Consider the following 26,498-nt stretch of genomic DNA (forward strand, 5'->3'; position numbering starts at 1 on the left):
GACTTTTTTTTTTTTGTTTTCTTTGGCCAAGGTGTTTTTAAACAGGCCTTTCATAAAGTGCACCTGTCCTAAATATTCACACTTTTTAGATGGCACATCTCAGGAATTACCAAACTGCCTGAATCCCGAGACCGTGACTGCATCTGACTGAATACAGTCACTATTCGCTAACCATTTTTCCTGCTTCAGCAAAAAAAAAAAAAAAAAGAAAAATTGACTTTTGTCAAGTTGGGTGGTACTGACAGTGCATTCCACCACTCAAGTTTTTTTGTGGGTTCAGCAGAAATCTGCTACAGTTCATGCAATGTTTAGCCAAATTTGCAGTGTTTAGCAGTCTTAAGTGGTTTTATTTTTATATGCAAAAGAGGAGGGGTGATCACCATATCATTGGACCCAGTGTACTGGCCACATCCCTGTGATATAGAACAAACAGTTGTTCCCCCTAGGGTGGGACTTTAAAAGTCAGACACTGTGGTATACATAGAAACAAGGTTTATGTGGAAAATGTCAATAGACATATATACGTGCAAAAGTTTAAAAACCTGCACCGAGGTGAATGTAAAACTAGGTGAAACTCCTGCGCTGTGTTGGATGGATGGAAAAGAGGGGGGGGGGAGGGAAGGCGAGAAACTGGTTGTGGGCACTGCAGCAAACAAAGAAGAGGTCTGTCCAATTAAGACAAAAAGTGATAATGCAAAAGGTGTGAGTGTCTGCGCTGTGAATTAAACTAATGAATGGATGGAGGGAGAGCGAGGGCGGGGGAGGGGTGGGTGAACCATGGGCCTGGGGAATGGAAGGGTATACAGAAAAAAAAGGCAGGGACCTAAACGGTGATAAATGGGTACAGTCCTAACTGAACTGTATTACAGTAAACACGGTGAAAATACTACAGTGAAAAAACATATATATAAAAAAGTATATATATATATAAAAAAATAATTAATATAGTCCCGGATTGATTCAAACAAGGAAAAGACAACAGTTCCAAATGAAGTTGATGCAGAGGTGAATGGGTGAATGATTGAAAGTGAAAAAGTTCCAAAATCAAAATAGGTGAAGGTGTGCAGCCTAATCGAATCCACAAGCCGTGCAGCCCACACCGTTGGTGATCCTATCAGCTTACCTCCCAGCTGTCACTCGGAGCCAAATAAGTTACCAATGCTCCAGCCTCCTATTAGGTGGATGTCTTCCTGTCAGGTCTCAATGATTGGCCATACATGTGGGAAGAATGAAAAAATATATATTGTAGCCTTGTCCTCCTGCCACACATAAAGGAGGGGTTTTCAAATGGGTGGGTAAGTATACACTTAAACAACTTACACAGTGTGTAAGGAAGGAGTGCCTATCTCCACGAGCGCCAAGCTCGTCTCTTTAACTTCTCACTGCCACAGCTCTGTCCCTCAGTATCCGTAGAGCCGATCGCTCATATCGAGGTAGAAGAGACAGGGGAGGGAGAACAAAAAGAGGGGGGGCACATCGCATAAAACCGTACAACAAAAGTTTAATAAAGCATAAAAGTTTAATAAAGCATAAAACTAGCGATCAAAACTCACATAGGGCAGTCTATCGGCGGTCGCATATCCACGAGCACCGCGCTCGTCTATCGTCCGTTAGGTGCTGCTCCCGGTTAGTGCTCTGAGTCCCGACGCGTGTTCGTCACATCACGTGACTTCATCAGGGGATGTTTACTAGAGCACTGTGTTGACTTTAAATATGGTCTGGATAATAGAACACCACGGCAGCCATTTTGTTGAAGTCAGCATAGTAAGCTGACGGATGCCGTATCTGCGCCATCTTCCCTGGGTCATTCGGAAATGTTAAACACTGCTAGACAGAACGAGCAGGACAGGGAATGGACAAAAATACAGGGACTTGGGCGATACGGACACCATATGACCTATGCTGGGAGCGAGTAAATGTAAGGAAGTATTTAAAAACTGATGGGGCCGAGCATGTAGTAATTTAGCTAAGATGGCTAAATATCAGAGACTACATACAGATCCCGTGGGGGAGATATACCACCGGTCTGATCCTGGAGACACAGCGGACCATCACCCCACATATGATACAGAGATGTAGCCATAGCATAAAGACAATGTACACTACATTGCCTAATATTGCGATGGTCAGTGAGACTCTGTGAGATGACACAAAATAAAATAAAAATAAAACATATTGATATAAAAGACATAAAAACAAATGGTAAAAAACAGGGAGGTGCAAGACACCCCTGAGGGAAGAGACATCCAGGTGTCAAAAAAGATAATGGTATTGATATTGAACACCTGGTGTAAGGAACCCAACGAGGCACTATGCAGAGCAACACCCAACGCACGGCGGATATACACAAGTGGGGGTCCTACATTGAGTGTTACACATATTACACATATTACAAGCATGATGTTGAGATGGAATGGGCGGGACAGGGGAAGGTGTGGCATACTGTCTAAAAGTCACTCAAGAAACAGTTCAAATCGAACTCGATGTTGAGGCCTCTGGGTGTGAGAGTGTCCATATTAAAAATGTATTTAGATTCTAATTGGCTAAGGGCCCTAACCTTGTGGCCACCCCGCCATGGTCTAGAATACGGAACTATCCCCCAGAACTTCAAATGTGAAGGGTCCTTGTGATGGACTTTGGCAAAGTGGCGTGATACACTGTGATTGGGAAAACCACTTTCGATATTTTTGACATGTTCTTTAATGCGTAGCCATAACAATCTCTTTGTGCGACCAATATATTGCAGTCCGCAACTACATTCAAGGGCATAAACTGCACCTTCCGTGTTGCAGCCAATAAAGTCCCTTATTTCATATTCAGTATCATTACTGTTGGACTTGAATATGGACACTTTTTTGTTCGGTCGTTTGGTGTGTGTGCAAGAGTAACATCTCTTGCAAGGGTAAAATCCATTTCCGGTAAAGAATGTAAATTGTTTCTTCGGAGGGTTTATTACGCTTTTCACCAGTTGATCCCGCAGTGTAGGGGCTCTTATATATATAATCCTCGGTTTGTCTGGTAATAGGTCCCGAAAGTCTTTGTCACATTTCAAAATGTGCCAATGTCTTTGAATGACCTTTTCAATTTTCCTGTATTGTGCGTTATAGTCCAGTACTACAGGAACCAGATCTTCCCTAACTGTTGGTATTTTGTTTTCCAGGAGCTTCCCTCTTGGTATCTTAGATACTTCTTCTATCTTTTGCTTGATGTATGTGTCATCGTATCCCTTCTGTACAAATCTATCGCCTATTTGTTTGGCTTGTACTTGGAATGCATCCAGCTTTGTGCAATTGAGTCGTAGGTGCATAAGTTGGCCTTAAGGTATATTAAAGAGCCAGTTCCTATGGTGACAGCTGGTGAGGGGGAGATAACTGTTTCTGTCCACGTTTTTAAAGAAAGTCCTAGTGTCAAAAGTCGCATCATTCCTGGAGATTTCTAGATCTAGGAACGCTATCTTGTGTTCTTCTATCTGCCAGGTAAGTTTAATGTTTCTAGAATTGATGTTAAAATTTTCCAGGAAAGTCTCTGACTGATGGTCCCCTTTCCACAAGATAAAGATATCATCAATGTATCTTTTGTATAACATAAGATCCATAGGTTGATGATTAAATACCGCTTCTTCCCATTGGGACATGAATAGTCCTGCCATGCTCGGCGCAAATTTAGCCCCCATCGCCACTCCGGTCCGTTGCTGGTAGTACTGATCTTTATACCATAGATGGCTGTGTTTTAGGCAAAAATCTAAACACTTGATTATGTACTTCCTTTGTACACGGGAGATTGGTGAAGTTCCGAAGTCCCCACTTAGTGGCATCGCAGGCTAAGTAATGGGGGATGATGCTATATAATGATGAAACATCCGCTGTGGCCATCAAAAGAGGCCCATCTTCATTCAGCTCAGTTAACAGTTGCAGCATTTCCTTTGTGTCTTTAAGGTATGTGCGTGTGTGTTGAACGGCCGGTTGAAGAAAGCGGTCTATGTATTGGCCAAGCCTGGCTGTTATGGAATCTATCCCATTGACAATGGGTCTAAAGGGAGGATTTTCTTTATCTTTATGGATCTTGGGCAATGCGTAGATGATAGGGGTCCTGCAGGCTTCTGGAATCAGATACCTTGCCTCTTTTTTGTCTAGGACTCCTTTTTTGAGGCCTAGGTGCACGACTTGTTCGAGTTCCTTTCTCCATTTGAATATTGGATTTTTTGACAGTGGACTATAAGTCTCGGGGTCATCAAGGAGTCTCAACATGCCTTTATGGTATTGTTCCGTGGTCATTAATACAATCCCCCCCCCCCCCCTTATCTGAGGGTCTGATCACAAGATCTTTGTTTGTTCTAAGCTTCTTGATACCACTGCATCATTCTCCCCCCTAGCAGACTTGAAGGACCTGCCAGTCATGTATTTTTTGATATTCAATTTCCTAGCGTATTTTTCTATACTTATGTAGGTCTGAAATGTGTCCATGTTCCTGGCCGGTGCATATTTAAGTCCCTTATCTAGTACTAGGATTTCTTCTTGGGTCAGTGGTGTGTCAGTAAGGTTAAAAATTCCTTCTCCTATTGTTCTTAGTTTCTCTTTTTCTTTTTTGTTTTTTTTTGCCTGCCCTACATCCTCTTTTCTTGGGGGGCTTCTCTGCTTTGTTTCCTCTGTCTTCCTCGGGGGATGGTAGATCGTGTCCCGGTCTAAAAAAGACCTACTATATCCTTCCTCGTATCGATACTCGGGTACTCTTTCTTTCTCTGTACCAATCCCGTGGATCTCTTGGAGGAATATATTGGCTATAGAAATACCCTGGGCTCCTTTCTCTCGGTCTAGGGAGTAGAGGTGGTGGGCCATGTCTATCTCTTTGTTCATAGTATGGGTCCGGTCCTGGGCTTCTTCTATATGATCTATGATCATATGGTTGGTCCCCTCTATATTCTCTATTGTCATAGTTTCTTGTAGAATATTCTGGGCTTTTTTCTCGCTCGTATTGTGGGCCTCTTGTGTCTTTGTGTCCTTGGTTAGCTTTGTTCCAGTTATTATGTGTTTTTTTTTATTTTTTCGATTTTTCGTTTTTTTCCAGCCTTGCTGGGGAGTAGGTGCTGTGTTTGAGTGTTTCCTCCATGAATTTTGTGGGGTTTGGCTATTAGGATGTATTAGGATGTACTTATCTTCTCGATGGCCATTCCTATATTGGTCTTGTCTTGGAGCATCTTCCCTGGCTTCTCTGTGTGTGTCAGCCATTCTTGGGGGAGTGCTTGTTGCCATACCCTCTGTTGGTGATGGACCATGGCAAACCACTTTCTCTGGTGTCGAGAATGTGGAAATGGGGTCGGTGGGTCCTTTATTGGCCTGCCATTTGTACACTACATCATTTTTATAGTCACCAATGTCTCTGGCATACTTCTTACTTTTTCTTTGCTGTACTTCAGCGTCCTTTTTGACAAGGTCTTTATTTAGTAGGGCAGTGAGGTGTTTGAATTCCTCAGTGTCTTTGTGTATGTCCAATCTTATCTTCAGTTCGGCTAGGGCCTGTTCAATTTTTTTAAAGTTTTTTCTGTTTCCTTTTAATCAGGAAGTGCAAAAGCTCAGTGCCTTTACCATTAAAGAATCTAAACCATTCCTCATTAGATTCCTGGTCTCCTAGCCCATCATTAGGGGGTACATCCCACTTAAGTCGTCTAGGCACTTAGAATCTAAATACATTTTTAATATGGACACTCACACCCAGAGGCCTCAACATCGAGTTCGATTTGAACTGTTTCCTGAGTGACTTTTAGACAGTATGCCACACCTTCCCCTGTCCCGCCCATTCCATCTCAACATCATGCTTGTAGTATGTGTAATATGTATAACACTCAATGTAGGACCCCCACTTGTGTATATCCGCCGTGCGTTGGGTGTTGCTCTGCATAGTGCCTCGTTAGGTTCCTTACACCAGGTGTTCAATATCAATACCATTATCTTTTTTGACACCCGGATGTCTCTTCCCACAGGGGTGTCTTGCACCTCCCTGTTTTTTACCATTTGTTTTTATGTCTCTTTTATATCAATATGTTTTATTTTTATTTTATATTGTGTCATCTCACAAAGTCTCACTGACCATCGCAATATTAGGCAATGTAGTGTACATTGTCTTTATGCTATGGCTACATCTCTGTATCATATGTAGGGTGATGGTCCGCTGTGTCTCCAGGATCAGACCGGAGGTATATCTCCCCCACGGGATCTGTATGTAGTCTCTGATATTTAGCCATCTTGGCTAAATTACTACATGCTCGGCCCCATCAGTTTTTAAATACTTCCTTACATTTACTCGCTCCCAGCATAGGTCATATGGTGTCCGTATCGCCCAAGTCCCTGTATTTGTGTCCATTCCCTGTCCTGCTCGCTCTGTCTAGCAGTGTTTAACATTTCCGAATGACCCAGGGAAGATGGCGCAGATACGGCATCCGTCAGCTTACTATGCTGACTTCAACAAAATGGCCGCCGTGGTGTTCTATTATCCAGACCATATTTAAAGTCAACTCAGTGCTCTAGTAAACATCCCCTGATGAAGTCACGTGATGTGACGAACACGCGTCGGGACTCAGAGCACTAACCGGGAGCAGCACCTAACGGACGATGGACGAGCGCGGTGCTCGTGGATATGCGACCGCCGATAGATTGCCCTATGTGAGTTTTGATCGATAGTTTTATCATTTATTAAACTTTAGTTGTACGGTTTTATGCGATGTGCCCCCCTCTTTTTGTTCTCCCTCCCCTGTCTCTTCCACCTCGATATCGGCTCTACGGATACTGAGGGACAGAGCTGTGGCAGTGAGAAGTTAAAGAGACGAGCTCGGCGCTCGTGGAGATAGGCACTCCTTCCTTACACACTGTGTAAGTTGTTTAAGTGTATACTTACCCACCCATTTGAAAACCCCTCTTTTATGTGTGGCAGGAGGACAAGGCTACAATATATATTTTTTCATTCTTCCCACATGTATGGCCAATCATTGAGACCTGACAGGAAGACATCCACCTAATAGGAGGCTGGAGCATTGGTAACTTATTTGGCTCTGAGTGACAGCTGGGAGGTAAGCTGCTAGGATCACTAACGGTGTGGGCTGCACGGCTTGTGGATTCGATTAGGCTGCACACCTTCACCTATTTTGATTTTGGAACTTTTTCACTTTCAATCATTCACCCATTCACCTCTGCATCAACTTCATTTGCAACTGTGGTCTTTTCCTTGTTTGAATCAATCCGGGACTATATTAATTATTTTTATATATATATATATATATATATATATATATGTTTTTTCACTGTAGTATTTTCACCGTGTTTACTGTAATACAGTTCAGTTAAGACTGTACCTATTTATCACCGTTTAGGTCCCTGCCTTTTTGTCTGTATACCCTTCCATTCCCCAGGCCCATGGTTCACCCACCCCTCCCCCGCCCTCGCTCTCCCTCCGAGGTGAATGTAGTTCAAGTATGTAACATTGCAAACATCAACAAAACATATAGCAAGAGACAACCAAAAAAAGACACAATAATGACACTAAATCGCTCCTATGGATGACGATGCCTGGTACCCAACACATTTCCTGTATACAACATTCATCCGGGGTAACGAACAGGGGTAAGTACGGTCAAAATTCTTTACTCAATATGAGTGGTTCCATATGAAAAAAACGAATGGAAACTAATTGTGGAGATGGGAATACACAGAGGCATCAATCCGAACCCCAATGTAAATTTGGAACTGGTGGATTCAGGTCCTAGGAGTACCCTATATGCAATGATATCCAAACTCCACTGATACAGTATGAGGCGATATGGCGCTCAGGGGACCTTAATAAGACAATCCCCGACTCAATGAATGGCTCCAACGTGGTTCCTGTGTTCCGCTGTATGGGCTCCTAAATATCCCCATATAGCAATCAGTTTGCGTAATTGGCGTTTCCCCTCCTTGTGGTGCCTGGCATATAGGGTACCTAGGACCTGAATCCACCATTCGTTTTCATTCGTTTTTTTCATATGGAACCTCTCGTATTGAGTAAAGAATTTGACCGTATTCTCCCTTGTGCCGTTACCCCTGATGAAGGTTGTGTACCAGAAATGCTTCAGGTACCAGGGAACATCGCTCATAGGCGAGTTGTAGTGTCATTATTGTGTCTCTTGCTATATGTTTTGTTGATGTTTGCAATGTTACATACTTGAACTACATTCACCTCTGTGCATGTTTTTAAACTTTTGTACATATTTCTATTGCCATTTTCCACATAAACATTGTTTCTATGTATACAGCAGTGTATGGCTTTTAAAGTCCCACCCTAGGGGGAACAACTGTTTGTTTTTATTTTTATAGACCAATTGTAGAATTGAATCACTTTCTTATTATTTTAAAAGCAATTATCATTTTGGATTTCAAATTTTCTCTAGTTTTGTTATTCAACTCATATTTCAATTTATCTTCCACTTGTTTATGTGACAGATGGGAAAACTTCGCAGTGAACTGGAAGTTGTAAATGGGAATGTGAAAGTCATGTCTGAGATGTTAACTGAATTGGTTCCACAGAAAGCAAATCAGTCAGATTTAGAATTGCTGCAGGTAAGTAAAATTAATGTAGATGACAAAATTTGGATGGCTTTTAGTTTTCTAAACTGTCAATCATAATCGGCATGTTTTCTTTCAGAAATTTGTTGCTTTTCTGAGCAGCCACTTCTGTTTACATGCACTCCAGTGATGGCTGCATAGCATTTCTCAGGGGCAGTTTTCTGCTAGTGGACAATGACTGCTTAACCTCCTCAGCAATTTGGACAAGATTGTAGTCTGAAGAGGTAAACAAGCTCACTTGAGCTTGTTTTTGTTTTGTGCAAAATCTGTGAAAATCCTGGGTGGCTGTGGAGCCACCCAATCACTCTCTTGTGACTCGCATGGTGTCGCTCCACCTTGGTGGCTTCTGGGCTTTCTCTTCTTAGGATCCCAGGACCACAACAAATGATACAAGGATGGCAAGCAGTGGAAGGTCAAAGAACATCTTTTCCCCGTTCTCCCCTGTAGAGTGTGAACCCAGAAATGTTCTGCTCTGAGCACTTAAGCTTCACAGCTTTCAAAATGCCAGCTAAAAAGCTGGGTAAACGGTTCACTGAGCACAGGTATGTGCTCAGTTGGCTGGAGCAGAGGGCAGGGTACACTTTAGGGGGTTAAATATCACCTGCTTAATGCTATCACATAAAGGACTTGTTAGCAGTAACATGATGTTGCCATTACTGAATAAATTGGAGATGGTACTTTTTCTAATCCATATACAGTAAGTTGAAGTGATTCTAAAGGCTAAACGTTTTTTCCTTGCATGCATTCCCTACATTAAGGTAAAAATGCTTACCTAAGCCCTTACTCAATCAAGGGCTGTCCCCAACTCACCCACACATAGTATTTACTTACCTGTGGTGAAGGGGCGGGAGGCAGGGCTTGGTCCCGCTGTCGGTGTCTATGGACACAGGCAGTGTGCCACTTGGGATCAAGCCCACAAGTGTGCCATTACAGGACTCTGCTTCCTATGTCGGAACACCAAGAAGAGAAGGAGCAAGGGGACCCCAGAAGAGGAGGATCAAAGCCGTTCTGTGCAACATGATAAACATCATGATTTAATTTTAACGTTGGTTGTAAGCAGCAAGCTCATACTGAAAATATAAAAAAACGCCTAACTTTAAAGCGGAGGTTCACACAAAAAGTGAACCTCCGCTTTTTGGATCCCCCCCCTCCGGTGTCACATTTGGCACCTTTCAGGGGGGAGGGGGGTGCAGATACCTGTCTGAGACAGGTATTTGCACCACTTCTGGGTTCTGACTCCTGCGGGGAATCCAGCCTTGTCATGTCACCGTCCCGCTGTCTTCTGGGAAACACTGTTCCCAGGAGAGAGCGGGAACCAGTAACGGCACGCCGCGATCCTCGCGCATGCGCAGTAGGGAATCGGGTAGTGAAGCCGCACTTCCTAAATTCCCTCAGTGAGGATGGCGCGGAAGCAGCCAAGGACCGAGCGATTGCTCAGCCTCGGCTGCTGACATCGCGGGCATGCTGGACACCTAGGTAAGTCGGCAGCTGCCATATTTGTAGCTGCTGGTTTTTGAAAAAATATATCGGCGGAACCTCCGCTTTAAGAGCCCAAATACTCCAAGCATAAGGACTGCTCCCCAAGACTTGGACTGGGAGGGAATATTGATGAACACAGAACAGAAATGGGAATTCCTCAAAGACTGTATGCAAACTCACTGCAAAGTATATTCCCATGGGCAATAGGTTTTATTTTAAGCCTCTTAAACTTATGTGGATCAGTGCCCAGTGCCACCCATCAATGCCCACCAGTGCTGACAATCAATGCCCATCAGTGTCACCTACCAGTGCCACCTTATCAGTTCAGCCCATCAGTGCAGCCTCATCAGCACATATCAATGAATGAGAAAAATTGCCTGTTTTCAAAATTTTAGAACACACTGGGCACTTAAGCCCCCTTTCTCTGGGCAGGAAGGGGGTTTAAGTGCCCAGCAGTCAAGTGGTTAAGGTCTGCAATGGTACGCAACTTGCCACCCACCACCAGATGCTTCAAACCCACAATTCCCCTTGTTACCCATAGCTGAGGATCAGGAATACTACGCAAGTGTGGGAGGGACGGCTTACCCCACGGGGGGGGGGGGGGGAATTTTTCTGGGGAACGATAAACCGCTCTAGCTCAGTGCCAAATGATTATAGTTGTGTGCATTAAGCCTGTACTACCAGGCTGGAATTTCACACCCTGCAACACTAAGTTACCTAAGGTGGCATATGAGCCCATAAACCACATCCAGGGTCACCGCAGGGTTATCTCTGGGCTAAGAGAACCACCATCACACTTTCACAAGAAATGCCGCCCAATAGTAGAGGAGGAAATTTAAAAGTGACAGAGTGAGTGGTAGCTGCAAAGTAGTCAGTGCAAGATGGGGTAACCCTCCCTGACCATGTGACAGAGGTAACCGTGGCCTTAAAGTTTTTATTAAAAAATTACACTGGGAAGTGCGCATGCGTGCAGTCTCTGAGTCAGGCATGATCTGACAGAGCTCCGCACACCTCCAACGACTCCTGCGCTAATATCCGTGACTGAAGTCTCCTCACACACCATTCCTTATTACAGACCGTGCTTATAGATTGCCACAGATGGCAAAGAAGCAGGATTGTTTACCTCAAAGTGATTCATCTTTTTCTTTCCTCCCCTATTTACATCCATAGCAACCAATCAGCTAGGCCTTCAGTATGCTCTCAGCAGCGATATGGCTTTGATGGCAGATTTACCAGCTATCCACAATTCTATTGTTTTTGACAAACCAGACTTACAATCCATACATTATTCAGAAAAAGCAAATCTCATAACCAAGGTTTTCTACGTTATTACAACAAGAATTTTCTAAAGCTTGTAATATAACTGAAAACATTAAACAGGATTTTCAAAATATTGGAAATAGATTGGATGCGATCAAATCCAAGATGGATGGAACCGTCTCTAAAGTGAATCAAAATTCTTCCTTAATTTCAGAACTTCATACAAGATTGGAAGGCGCTTAAACCAAAATTGAGGCTTTAGAAAGCGCTTCCCGTCATAACGTTCGCATACGCAGTCAGCCAGAAACCATCATTGATCTAGAAAAGCGGTTCATACACTAATGAAAGACCTCTTTCCAGATGTTTTACCCCATCAGTTGGAAATGGACCTGATTCACCAGGCCTGAACTCCTCCTAGATCTGATCTACCATGCAATGTTATTGCTAAACCTCATTGTTTCCGCATAAAGGAAAAAATTATGACTGTTGCACGATTCAGACCTGAAATAACCACTACTACAAAACCGAATACATCAACAAATTAAATATTGTTATGTCTTTTCCATTTAGTCTTTGATCTTACAGGCAAACCATGCTCCAGTGGCGGTGTGTCCATAGAGAACGCAGAAGCGCTGCCCCCTCTCGCTCCTGCACCGCCACTGAATACAATACATCAATTCATGCATTGCATGAATCGATGTATTGTCACTGCCGCCCTGGTGAGCGGCGGCCATCTGAATAACGGCAGCTGGTTGGCTTTGGAAGTGCTCTGATATGCTTTCCGATTACAGCCCTTGGGCTTTAATCGGCTTCCAAATAGTTAATCATGGGACGCACGGGGTGTGCGTTCCCTGGTTAACACTGACACGCGGCTCAGCCAATCAGGTTCACCGGTTCTGGTTACCGGTAACCTGATTGGCTGAAGCGACATCGAGGGACGGTGGAAGGAGGATGGCAGCATTTTACAGGGCATAGTGGTGACAATTGATGGGCATAGTGGTGACAATTGATGGGCACAGTGGCTGCCTTTTGATGGGCACAGTGAGGCAACTATTTTTTTTTTTTAATTTGTTTGCGCCCCCCCAAAAATTGAGCACCAGCCGCCACTGCCATACTCTATTCAAGGAAGGAGAAAACATCTTATTGCATTTGGGCATCCTATCCCGTGATTCCTCAACATTCAAGTCTTCAAATTCGATGGATAGACCGTTATCACCTATTTTGGTCCAGTCAGCAAAAATCAAGAAAATCTTCAATTACTTGGATAGTTGACTAACCTTTTTTAGGGGACAATTTCCTTCTGTCTTAACTCTCAAATGTGAGATTTTTGAGGCCTACTTCCTTACTAGTTATTTTACACAACTAGGTGTGTGTGTGTGTGTGTATATATAGATAGATGGGGGAGATATATATACAATTTGTGCTCATTAGTTTACATACCCTGGCAGAATTTATGATTTCTTGGCCATTTTTCAGATAATATGAATAATACAAAAACTTTTCCTTTCACTCATGGTTAGTGTTTGGCTGAAGTCATTTATTATCAGTCAACTGTTTTTACTCTTTTTAAATCATAACATAAACTACCCAAATTACCTTGATGAAAAGTTTACATACACCAGTTCTTAATACTGTGTATTGCCCCTTTTAACATCAATGACAGCTTGTGGATGAGGCGCTTTATCCTCTCAGATGGTAAAGCTGCCCATTTCTCTTGGCAAAAAGCCTCCAGTTTTTGTAAATTCTTGGGCTGTCTCGCATGAACTGCACATTTGAGATCTCCCCAAAGTGGCTCAATGATATTGAGGTCAGGAGACTGAGATGGTCACTCCAGAACCTTCACTTTATTCTTCTGTAGCCAATGACTGGTCGACTTGGCCTTGGGTTTTGGATCATTGTCATGTTGAAATGTCCAAATGCGTGCCATGCGCAGCTTCGTGGCTAGTGACTGCAAATGTTCCGCCAGTATTTTTGATAACGTACTGCATTCATCTTGCCATCAATTTTGACCAAATTTCCTGTGTCTTTTTGTAACTCTCACATCCCCAAAACATCAGTGATCCACTTTTGTGTTTCAAAGTAGGAATGGTGTACCTTTTTTATCTTGGGCCTCTTCCAAATGTAGTGTTTATGGCCTAAAAGCAAAATTTTGGTCTCATCACTCCAAATGACTTTGTGCCAGATGGTTTGACGTTTTGTAAGTGGGATACTTTGTGGCATTTGCGTAGTGATGGCTTTCTTCTGGTGACCATGCAGGCCCATCTTTCTACAAGTGCCTCCTTATTGTGCACCTTGAAACAACCAAACCATGTTTTCAGAGAGTCCTGTATTTCACCTGAAGTTATTTGTGGGTTTTTCTTTGCATCCCGAGCAATTTTCCTTGCAGTTGTGGCTGAAATTTTAGTTGGTCTGCCTTGACCATGGTTTTGTTTCCACAGAACCCCTCATTTTCCACTTTTTGATTAGAGTTTGAACACTGCTAATGGACATTCTCAATTCTTTGGATATAATTTTTATATCCATTTAACTACCCTTTCCCGCAGATCCTTTGACAATTCTTTTGCTTTCCCCATGACTCAGAATCCAGAAATGTCAGTGCAGCACTGGATGACAGATGCAAGGGTCTGTCAGGAGTCCAGAAACTCATTGATCTTTATACACATACACACACTAATTACAAGCAAACCAATCACAGGTGAGGATGGTCATCTATTAATATTTTAATAGCCATTCAAACCCATTTGTGTCAACTTGTGTGCATGTTATCAAGCCAAAATCACCAGGGTATTTAAACATTTGACCAGGGTCATTTGGGTAGTTTCTGTTGTGAATATGATTTAAAGCGTAAACAGTTGATAGTAAATGGCTTTGGCAAAACACTAACCATGAGTGAATAATGTTTTTGTGTAATATTCTCTGAAGAAATCATAAATTCTGCCAGACTGTGTAAACTTATGAGCACAACTGTATATACTCTAGTATAAAATGACCTGAATATAAGCCGAGGTACCCAATTTTACCACAAAAAAATGGGAAAACTTATTGACTCGAGTATAAGCCTAGGGTGCTTATTTGCAGCCTCGCTGTGCCCATTTTTAGCCTCGCTTTGCCGATCTGCTGCTTGTCCGTGATGGCGGAACATTAATTTCCAGCAGTGAGTCAGTGTTCCACTATCACGGACGAGGAGGAGACGGGGCTTTATTACACTGAATGGCTGCCGACCGACTACATGACTCAGCGAAGAGACTCGAGTATAAGCCGAGGGAGGCTTTTTCGGCACAAAAAATGTGCTGAAAACCTTGGCTTTTACTAGAGTGTATGCAGTACTTGACTACTATGATAGATATTAAAGATGCAGGCATAGCCCTGTTGGAACAGATCCCTAGCTGTCTATTTTCAGCAGACCGGATGCCGGCGGGTGTCAGCAGATGCATATCTGCTGACATCCACCGCTCCATAGTGAACAGTGGGTCATCTGATCTGGTCCGCCTGTAAAACAGACAGGGGCGAAAAGGTGCCTGAATGAAGATATTGTGTGTTTTTAGTGAGGCAGTGGTTTTTAAAACTTGCTGAAAGTGTTGAAGAAACACTTTGAGCCAGAAGCAGCAGAAAGCGTTTCTGAAATGAGAATTTGGGAGTAAAGAGCTACTTACACTTTCATTTGCTCCTCGTCATTTCAATCCATAAAATATTTTTTAATGTCATTAGGGCACTGCTGAAATGGAAGCATATGTTTTGCCATCCTTTTAGCATTTGGGGAAAAAAAATCTTCTCACAATATTTGCAAATTGCAGCTTTGCTCTCAGCAGAAATTGCACAGTGGAAAGGTTTCTGAACTCCTAGATGTTTTTCTCACCATTTTACTAGGAGCAGGAAAAGAAAAAAAAAGTGTACTTGCCAAACTGTAGGTAAACATTATGCGGTGATGGTGAAGAACATTGATGGTTAATCTTTTTTTAACATTTAAATGATTCCTAATTTGTCCAGACAAATTTACCCTCCTTACCTGTCAAGGCCTGAGAGGACAAACTATCTATTGTATCCCAACAATCACCCATCTGTTTGTGGGCTCCATCTTGTACCTCCTACAAACTAAACTGCAATGAGAAATAGTGTTACTTGAATTCTATTCCAGGATTTGCTTGTCTTCAGCTGAGAGAACTTGCAATAGTTTAAGACTTTACGTAATGTCTCGGAAATCTTTCATTAAGGTCTTCATGTTGTAAAGTTTGAATACCATGTCATAGATATATTGTTTATCATTGTAGAAGAACATAGTCCACACTTGTTTTTTTTTTTCCAAGCCTTTCAACCTCTAGTTGTGGCAACATGACTGGTCTATTAAGCAGTGGGAAACAGCCAAGATGCAACAGGGGCTGCCATGGAGGGTTGCTTGGCTATGAATTCCAGAAAAATTTGATGTATAGCAGCTTTATTTTTTATTAACGTTGATAAGCTAGGCGTGACGGTGGTTGTCCCCCAGAGGTGTGCATTCATTTGAATTGGTGTATTGAACTGATCCATTCAGTGTGAAGTTATAAGTGTGTGTGTGTGTGTGTGTGTGTGTGATATAAAAAAAAAATCTTTAACATTGAATTTTATCAGAAATGAGAGTTGATTGTATGTATTAACTCTCAGGATGAGACTGTATGAACGATGTGTGATATTCTGACAGTATCTTTTAATATTTACCTTTTTAATATGATGTTTCACTGTTTTCAGGTTGCATGCTTTGTTGTGCAGCTGTTTTTCTGCATCATCTCCAGCCCTGTAATTCTCACTGTCCTGACTGTTGCTTGTTTTTGTTCTAAGGAATTAAACCGTACATGCCGATCCATGCAGCAAAGAATCCTGGAGCTTATACCTCAAATGACCAATGAACAGCTGATAGAAGAACTTCTTATTGTAAATGACAACCTCAACAATGTTTTTCTGCGCCATGAGAGGTAATTACATCACTGTAGTCCACAGCTAAGATGTTCCTGTATAACGTCCTTCCCAATAACCTGGTATTCGCTCCAAGTTCTTGTGTATATATATATGGAAAGCTCGACCAGAAAACATAATATACTGTATATTTTATGTAATCAATTTATGGATATAGGCCAAATGTTTTTATTCTCACATTGGGCATTGAAATAGCAGCAAAGTAGCAACAGACTGAGGTCACCAATATACTAAAGTTAACATCTTGTCAGCACATAGTTTATAGCAATTCTCTTTTAAAAATCTTTATTTCTTTAGTATCTTCCTTCATTAAAAAATGTAACTGTTCCTGTTCAATCCTATTTTGTTTGTATATGTAAGTTGTAATAAAAAGCACTGTTCTATTAGGCTGTGCTCTGCTATATATCATGCACTGTTGCCAATGATGGTAGTTGGAAATGATGGCTGTAGTGTATATTTTACAGTGCATCCGGAAAGTATTCCCAGTGCTTCACTTTTTCTACATTTTGTTGTGTATTCTTTTCCTCAAGATTCTACAAATACCCCATAATGACAACGTGAAAAAAGTTTGTTGGAACTCTGTGCAAATTTATTAAAAATAGAAATGAAAAAAATCACACATGCATACAGTGGATATAGAAAAGTCTACACACCCCTGTTAAAATGTCAGGTTTCTGTGATGTAAAAAATTGATACAAAGATGAATCCTTTCAGAACTTATCACCTTTTTTAATGTGACCTATAAACTGTACAACTCAATTGAAAAACAAACTGAAGTCTTTTAGGGTACACATCTGCTATCATTTTAAAGTGCCTCTGATTATAAACTACAGGGTTTTTCTGCGTGGTCTAGATGTGGTGTGTCGCATTTCACAGCTATATCATGGTAACCTCTTGAGGGATTTTCAGTCCCTGAGAGGGGAATACAGTTTACCAAATACCTTGTTTTTCCAGTACTTGCAGCTCAGACATGCGCTCTTTGCACAGGCTGTGCTGACTACATGGGAGTTGACTAGGCCCACATTACTTGCCAGACTGGCGACGTCTTCGTCCTGGAAGGGACAGATTTCCTCCCTATATGGCTCCTTTAATATCACAGGTATCCAAAGCTATGTCATTGAATTGCTGAACCCAATGGGGGGAGGATATAGGTCATATAACAGATGAGGAATGGTCGAACATACTGGAAAATGTGCCCAAGTTATCCCTTTCTTTTTCCCAAAAGCTCACACAATTGTTCATTGTGCACCGATCTTACCATACCCCATATAAATTACACAAATGGCATAGAAGGGATGACCCACTCTGTCCTTGTTGTCTGGTGGACAATAGTACACTGGTGCATATGCTTGGGAAACGCCCAAAACTGCAAAGATATTGGTCACTGCAAAGTGATTGCTTCTATTATTAGCATATGGAAGCTCACACTTCTGATGGACCCTAATCTGTGCCTACTGGCATGGTTAGATGAGTTGTACGCACCTTATATCTACACAGCCAGTCTCAGGGTCCTGTTTATTGCCAGGAAAATGGCTCTCTGCTCTTCCACCTACACACGCAGAATGGGTTAGTGCCATAAATGACACCTTGTTAAGAGAAAAGCTAACATAAACACCGGGGCAGCACAAACAAATTTGAAAATATTTGGGGTCCCTGGTTTGGCCCCCTTCCAGCTGGTCCAGAATAAAGTATTGGGTGGCAGGACCTAGTCCCTCAGTCCGCCAAGTAGGTGGCTGACTAACTGACAGAAAGGGTCACGGAGTGTACAATGTATGTAAGGCTCGGCTTGTGGAACAGTCCAGAACAATATTCTTGATGCTATGTTGTCTTGCTCTACCGTGATGCGCTATGTGTTTTAGTTTTGTGTGACGGTTAATATATAGACACTGTGAATCCCGGCCCATTTTTTAGGGTTGGGAGGCGCCCCGACGGGTATCCCAATTTTTGGGCCGGGAGCAGAGTCGGGGACCATAATAATATGAGGATGCGGTCAAAATATAACACAATCCAAGAGACTGCTGCAGATATAGACTCTTCAGAATTAGTCACTTTATTTTTATGTCACTTGATCTCTGTGTGTAAACGCAGAGATCCACGTCCTGTCAGGGAGAGGAGACCGATGCTGTGTCCCTTGCACATAGGTACACAGATCGGTCACACTCCCAGGATACACATTTAACCCCTTCCTTGCCCCCTAGTGTTAACCTCTTCCCTGCCAGTCACATTTATACAGTAATCAGTGCATATTTATAGCACTGTTCACTGTATAAATGTGAATGGTCCCAAAAATGTGTCAAGTATCCGATGTCTCCACCATAATGTCGCAGTCCCAACAAAAATCGCAGATCGCCGCCATTACTAGTAAAAAAAAAAAAATCATATTTGGTAGGCGCTATAACTTTTGCGCAAACCAATCACTATAGGCTTATTGCGATTTTTTTTTTTTTTACCCAAAATATGTAGAATACGTATCAGCCTAAACTGAGAAAAAAAAAAATATTTTTAAAAAAGAAATGGGATATTTATTATAGCAAAAAGTATAAAAAATATGTTTATTTTTTCAAAATTGTCGCTCTTTGTTTATAGCACAAAAAATAAAAACCGCACGGGCGATCAAATACCATCAAAGGAAAGCGCTATTTGTGGGGGAAAAAAGGACGTCAATTTTGTTTGGGAACCGCGGTGCCTCTGATTAATTCCAACTGTTCTAGTAGGCCTTTCCTGACATTTTTCTTGCATCCTACAGCAAAAGCCATGGTCCGCAAAGAGCTTCCAAAGCATCAGAGGACTCTCATTGTTAAAAGGTTTTAGGAGAAGGGTACAACATTTACAAGGCATTAGATTTACCATAGAACACAGTGAAGATGGTCAACAAGTGGAGAAAATATGGCACAACAGTGACATTACCAAGAACTGAACGTCCCTCAAATTGATGGAAAAACAAGGATGGTCAGGGATGCTGTTAAGATGCCTACAGCAACATTAAAGGAGCTGCAGGAATATCTGGCAAGTACTGGCTGTGTGGTACATGTGGCAACAATCTCCCGTATTCATATGTCTGAACTATGGGGTAGAGTGGCAAGACGGAAGCCTTTTTCATATTTTAGAAAAATATCCAAGCACAGCTGATTTTTGCAAACACACATCTGAAGTCTCCCAAAAGCATGTGGAAAAATGTGTTCTGGTCTGATAAAACCAAGGTGGAACTTTTTGGCCATTATTCCAAAAGATGTTTGGTGCAGAAACAACCCTGCACATCACCAAAATAACTCCATACCCACAGTGAAGCATGGTGGTTGCAGAACAGGCTTTGGGGCTGTTTTTCTTAAGCTGGAACAGCTTAGTCAAGGTATAGGGAATTATGAACAGTTCCAAATACCAGTCAATATTGTCACAAAACCTTTAGGCTTCTGTTAAAAAGCTGAACATGAAGAGCAACTTATTTCAGCATGACAACAACCCAAATCATACATCCAAATCAACAAAGGAATGGCTTCACCAGAAGATTAAAGTTTTGGATTGGCCCAGCCAGACCTGAGTCCGATTGAAAATCTGTGGGGTGATCTGAAGAGGGCTGTGCACAGGAGATACCCTCGCAATCTCATAGAATTGGAGTGTTTTTTGCTAAGAGTGGGTAAATATTGCATGTCAAGATGTGCCATGCGAATAGACTAATACCCAAAAAGACTGAGTGCTGTAAAAAAAAAACAAGCTTCAACAAAGTATTAGTTTTAAGAGTGTGCACACCATATTTTATTTTTTTATTCTTACTTTCCGCCGCCGAAAAGATTTCAGTTTGTTGTTCAACAAAGTTGTACAGTTGGTCACATTTTAAAGGTGGAAACATTTCTGAAATTATTTTTCTTGCGTTTTTTTTTTTTTTATCCTATTCACTACAAACATCCTGTTAGGGTGGATGACGGTATCGCTGACACTGGGGGCGGTGGGAGGGAGGTTGTCCACCGCCGCTTCCAGGTCATCCACTGGGATGTTTACAATGCACCACTAGAGCGGAAGTGAGGTCTGCCGACACCGGAAGTTGCTGGTGGAATGCATATCCGCCGCTGCTTCCGGATGTACGGCCAGCGTGCGTCCCGAGTGATGGGATGGCACTTCAGGGTGTCAGCATAGAGAAGATTCGGCGACTATATACAGCAAGAGATCGCTAGAAGTTGGTAAGCCCATTTTGTGTAGGCAATCTGGTCCATCTTGAGAGTGAATATTGTTGGGGCAATGGTTTAATTAGATCATTTGCCCATGATTCAGTAAGGATAAAGGGGATTATCATGTGCACTTATGCAGTGAGGGGAATGGCCTGCGTGGAAGGTGGTGCCACAGGCATGTGACTACAGCCTTCGTGTGTGTGGGCGCCAGGCCCGGACTGGGACAAAAAATAGGCCCGGGCATTTTAGACTGAGCAGCCCCGGGGGGGGGGGGGGGGGGCGGCAGGGTTAATGATGGGATGTGGGGTGAGATAAAGAAATAGAGAAAGAAAGAAAAATAGATACAAAGAAAAATAGATATAGATGGAACGATAAAGATAGAAAGAAAGGAAGGTGGATAGATACAATAGATAGATAGATAGATAGATAGGAGTCCCTCCTTTCACATCAAAGTCCCCTTTTAGATTAGAAGTCGACTCATCACATCAGGAGTCCCCCTTCATCAGGTTTCCCCATTTACATCAGGATCCACAATTACATCAGTATCCCCCACCTTACAATTGGAGTCCCCATTCACATTAGGATTCCCCTATACATCAGGAGTCACCATTTACATTCAGAAGCTCTGTACTGAGCATCAATGGTTCCCTTATTAGACCAGAGTCCCCCTTTACATCAGGAGCTCCCCCCTTCACATCAGAGTTCTCCCTCACATCAGCAGGGGCCCTTTATATCAGTAACTCCTCTAATATCAAGGGCCCCTTTACACCATGAGTCCCTCTTTCAAATCTCCCTTTACATTAGTAGTCTTCTTTACATCAGTATCCCAGTGTGAGAGGAGGGGAGCAGAGTATATGCACTATACTATACACTAACTGGGCACTGTGTAGAAGAGCAGCCGGGGGAGGGGACTCTTACCTTGCAAGCTTGACAGAACCAGCATGGCTGAGCTGCTTTGCACAGAGGTGCAGAAGATGCGAGGCGCAGTCTAGCAGACAGGAGCAGCATGGCTAAAGCGCGGGGCCGAAGTCAGGGGTGTAGATGGAAGGCGGAGCTGCTCTGTGCGGAGAGGGGCAGTGTGGAGAGAATATGCTGCAAGCAAGTATCATATAGGCTGAAGCGCTTACAGAGTATAGAAAAGCACCACCCATACAAACCTCTCAATTCTCACCCACCCTTCATCATCCAGCAGCTCATCCCACCTCCCTCTGAATGACACTTCCCCCATCTCCCCTCCCAACTGACAGCAGTGTGTCCGGGTGAAAACCGCACAGGTGGCAACCCTAGGTACACCCCTGGGGAGATGTGGCATGCGGCCCCCGAAGGGCCGTTCGCGGGCCGCAATCGGCCCACCGGGCATATGCCCGGTTTGCCCTATGGCCAGTCCGGGCCTGGTGGGCGCTTACGCACGCACACACACACACACACACACACACATATAGAGGGGACTGGAGAGAGGTGGTCTGGATACTACCATTGCTTTGACTTTGAGGGTTCGCCCTAGTAACGTGCAAGTCGCACTATGACGTTTGGACTCTCTGGCCATCTGGTTCCAGTAGGAGGTCCTCTGGTGGCATCTATCCCTGCTGATGGAGTTTTGTAAACGCTTTTTTTTTTTTTTGCTTGCTTTGTGAGTATTTATGATCTTTGTACTTATTTTAATTAAATCTTACCATTGGTGAATGCACTAGGTCGGTGCACCCTTTTCCTTTTTTCTACGTTTGTCTCAAGAATACCCATTATTCTGAGGAGGGCAGCAAGACTTGTGGACATTCCCTATTCCAACGGAAGGCTCTGGTTGTGCCACCAAGTGACTGAGCTCTTGAGCGCAGGAGACTGTCTGTGTTTCTGAGAAGTTTAGAACCACCAGGACTCCTCTTGGAGCAGGCGCCCAACCAAACTGAGCAATCGGGGAGAAGGGCCTTGGTCAGGGAGGTGACCAAGAACACGATGGTCACTCTGACAGAGCTCCAGCATCTTTCTGTGGAGAGAGGAGAACCTTCCAGAAGAACAACCATCTCTGCAGCACTCCACCAATCAGGGCTGTATGGTAGAGTGGCCAGACGGAAGCCACTCCTCAGTAAAAGGCACAGCCTGCATGGAGTTTACCAAAAGGCACCTGAAGAACTCTGACCATGAGAAACAAAATTCTCTGGTCTGATGGGGAAAAAAAAGATTGAATGACAAGCGTCATGTCTGGAGGAAACCAGGCACTGCTCATCAACTGGCCAATACTATCCCTACAGTGAAGTATGGTGGTGGCAACATCATGCTGTGAGGATGTATTTCAGCATCAGAAACTGGGAGACTAATCGGGTTTGAGGGGAAAAATGAATGCAGCAATGCTTAGAGACTTTCTTGATGAAAACTTTCTCCAGTGCTCTCTGGACCTGAGTCCGAGACTGGGGGCAAAGGTTCATCTTCCAACAGGACAAGGACCCCAAGCACACAACCAAGATAACAAAGGATTGACTACGAGGCAACTCTATGACTGTCCTTGCGTGGCCCAGACTTGAACATCTCTGGAAAGATCTGAAAATGTCTGTGCACCGACACTCCCCATCCAACCTAATGGATCTTGAGAGGTCCTGCAAAGAAGAATTGGAGAAACTGCCCAAAAATAAGCTTGTAGCATCATACTCAAAGACTTGAGGCTGTATTTGGTGCCAAAGGTGCTTCAACAGATTATTGAGCAAAGATTGTGAATACGTAAACGTGATTTCTATTTTTTTTATTTTTTTTTAATAAATTTGCGAACATTTCAAACAAACAAACCTTTCACTTTGTCATTATGCGGTATTGGTTGTATAATTTTGAGGAAAATAATTAAATTTAATCCATTTTGGTATAAGGCTGCAACATAACAATGTGGGGAAAAAAGTGAAGCACTGTGTATACATTCTGGATTCACTGTAAATAAAATATTTTGTATTTTAAAAGACTATCCCCAAACTACAATACTACTTCTCCAAGATTACATTTTTCATAGGAAGATGCAGATTTGGACCTGCCTTTGCTAACTGAATTGATGAATTTTTTGTATTCCCATTGACAGTGTTGGCATTTGTACAACCTGTACACTGCCCTATTTCTAAACGTTCTCATTGTCGGCGCTCAAAGTCACAGGGTTGTCCAACCTTAATAGAGGAGGCATAGAAAGACTAAAGAGGCTAGAGAGTCAAAAGTATCACTTTAATACCACTTTAATACTTTAGTATCGCTTTAATGCCTCATAAAGCACTACAATGAGTCTTAACGTCTCGTTTTCTTTCATTTAAAAATAACAAAACATCATACTTAGCTGCTGTGTGCAGTGGTTTTGCACAGAGCAGCCCTGATCCTCCTCTTCTCGGGTCCCGCTTTGGTGCTCCTTGCCCCTCCCTCCTGCCAATTGGCTCCACAGCAAGCAGCTTGATATGGGGACACTTGAGCCGAGCGGCTGCTCTGTGTGTCAATTTAGACAGAGCCGCGGCTTGGCCCCGCCCCTCACTCTTATTGGCTCACTGACTTTGACAGCAGCGGGAGCTAATGGTGCTCCGCTGTTGTGTCAGCCAATCAGGAGGGGGAGTCCCGGCTTGGACAGGCTGCCGTACAGACGTGTTTTTTTTTATCTTCATGTGTAGAATGCATTAAACGTATGCTTTTTAGAATATATATAATTTCTTTATACTTTGTCTTATGGTGTTTGAGGTACTTGAGTAAGATTCAAAGCTTTAATTAAGAGGAACAAATAAGAGTATAAAAATGGCATCTCTAATGTGTCTGTGTTAAATGCCTTGTTTAAAGTCAGTATATCATTTAGATGTGATTTTATTTTCAGGTTTGAGAGGATGTTTTCTGGACAGGCTGGACGAATTCCAGAAGCACAGGTAATAAAACAATTCCGGAACTAATGACAATGGATTCTAGAAACTCTTTTGTTTCATGAATTCGTCAACTGAAAAATGCAACTTGAGAAAAATAGATTTTTTCCATTGGAGGACACAGGACTTTGTGTAAATGTGTGGTTATAGTTCCAACCTATGGAAGGCTTCTGCGAATCAAACGAGGCACAACTCTTTAGTGGCTATACCCCAGAATACAAAACTAGTTTAGCTTGAAGTGCTGAGAATAGAATAGAAAGCTACACCGTGTTTTAGTAGCAGAACGCTGCCAAATGACTATACACTGTTTACACACACATTAAATAAATAAATACTAAAATGGAAAGGAGGACCATAACGGGACAGCATAATAGGACAGAATCTGCATACTACTTTTTGCTCAGTCTGCATACTGATTTTTGTTGGGGAAAAAATGTTGTATGGCATAAATATTAAACATACAACATAATCTATTTTTGACAATATTAAAATCCAATAAATAAATTACAGTTAAAACAGGGGAATTACTATCAGGGAAAATAAGGATATGTATACACATATGTATGCATACATAAAAAAACATATGAAAAACACCAGACCTAGAGGAAGTTAAAAACAGGGGAATATTTATCAGGGGGAATAAGAATATGCATACACATGTATGTATGTATGTATGTATGCATACATAAAAACGCATTAAAAAAACGCATAGTACACCAGATAGAGGAGGATGAACATCATAGAGGATTGCTTTATACAATGGCACTAATTTCAAAATCCTCATTTAACCCTCCAGGGGCCAAAACACTTAAAGAAAAAATCCAAAACATTTCCCTACGACAAAGCTTGCGAAAACGCTCAGCTGATGGTAGGTCTCTAGGCATCGCCTCAATCACCCAAACCGAAAGACCTTCAGTAGATTTTTGGTGATGTTCAAGGTAGTGCTTAGGGACACTATGGTTGTCTAGACCAGCAGTAATAAAACGGCGGTGTTCATCAAACGGTTTGCGCAGTGGTCTAATGCTTCGTCCTACATAGAACAAACCACAAGGACATGTCAAGCAATAGACTACATGGTCAGAGGAACAAGTGTGGAAACCTTTGATGGGATACGTTTTTCCTTTTACACAAAAGTCCCTCTGGCCATGCTTGACAAACCTACAGGTTTTTACAAAGGGGTTTTCGGCACTGATACATGCCTGAGATAGCTAAAAATGTAGGGATAGAATACCCTGGCGGTAAGGGTTTTTCTTTTAACTTGGTGCCACTTTACCTTTTTATGTTGGGGGCCTTTCTATAGGCAAATTTTGGCTTTTTTAGTAAAGCCGAGACAAGGTGTTCATCCTTACAAAAAAGAAATAAGCGCGCAACTCCAAACATTTAAATGTGCAATCGCAAGTGAGTGAAATAATGTTATATCAAAACCATAAAGTGATGAAAAAATTGATGTGTTGATACACCCTGTACCAGGTGAACAAAAAAAGATATAAACCCAAAATAAGTCTGCTTCGACCATTTCCTTGAAAACCTATATATACTGATGGGCTGGTGTTTTGGGGTTAAATGTATATATGTCCACTATGAGTATATCTCTGTGGCTATGTTGAAGTAGCACTACCATTTTTCATAGATAACTATTTCTTAATTCCCAATGTTCTACCACATTTTTGTACTTTTTTATATATGCCTCAAATTTATCTAGGTTTTTTATCGGTGCATATTTAGGACCCTGACCCCTGAGCACAAAAGGCTCTTGTTCTGTAAGTGCTACATTGCTGAGATTGAACACTCCTTCTCTTTTTTTTTTTTTTTCCTTTTATGTGATTTTCCCCCTCTGCACCCACGCCTCCTTCGTTTTGTACATTCCATTATATGGGTTCCCAATGGGGTGTTGGGAGTCTTGGGGGTAAGGTATGTAGGGCTCTCCTCACCCCCCCCCTTCCCATTGCGGGTCCAGAGTTTATTGTGGATTTTTTTCCCCTACCTCTCCATGGTCTAGAGTGGGCCTCTGTAGGGGTCAGGTGAATAGTTCTGTACTGGTTGTAAAGGTTCATATTTGTTCTGTATTGGGACAGTGTACTGTGGGGAGCCATTTTTTCCCATTTGGGGAGAGATAGGCTGGCGTGGTGGGGTACGGGTCCTAGGAATTGGAGATCTGGAGAAACTCTTCTGTATTGAATGTTTTTCTGTTTTCCACA

At 42.5% G+C, this 26,498-nt stretch overlaps 1 protein-coding gene across 1 annotated transcript in view; it reads left to right on the forward strand.

The window, feature by feature from the left end:
* The window catches only part of TOM1 (target of myb1 membrane trafficking protein), a 235,946-nt gene that overhangs the window by 117,098 nt on the left and 92,350 nt on the right, over positions 1-26,498 (forward strand). The window contains exons 7-9 of the mRNA XM_040359559.1: positions 8,466-8,582; positions 16,140-16,273; positions 24,258-24,306. Coding sequence (XP_040215493.1) covers positions 8,466-8,582; positions 16,140-16,273; positions 24,258-24,306 — 300 coding nt within the window. The remainder of the gene's footprint in view (positions 1-8,465; positions 8,583-16,139; positions 16,274-24,257; positions 24,307-26,498) is intronic.

This window comes from Rana temporaria, chromosome 7 (assembly GCF_905171775.1).
Source record: "Rana temporaria chromosome 7, aRanTem1.1, whole genome shotgun sequence".
Taxonomy (NCBI): Eukaryota; Metazoa; Chordata; class Amphibia; order Anura; family Ranidae; genus Rana; species Rana temporaria.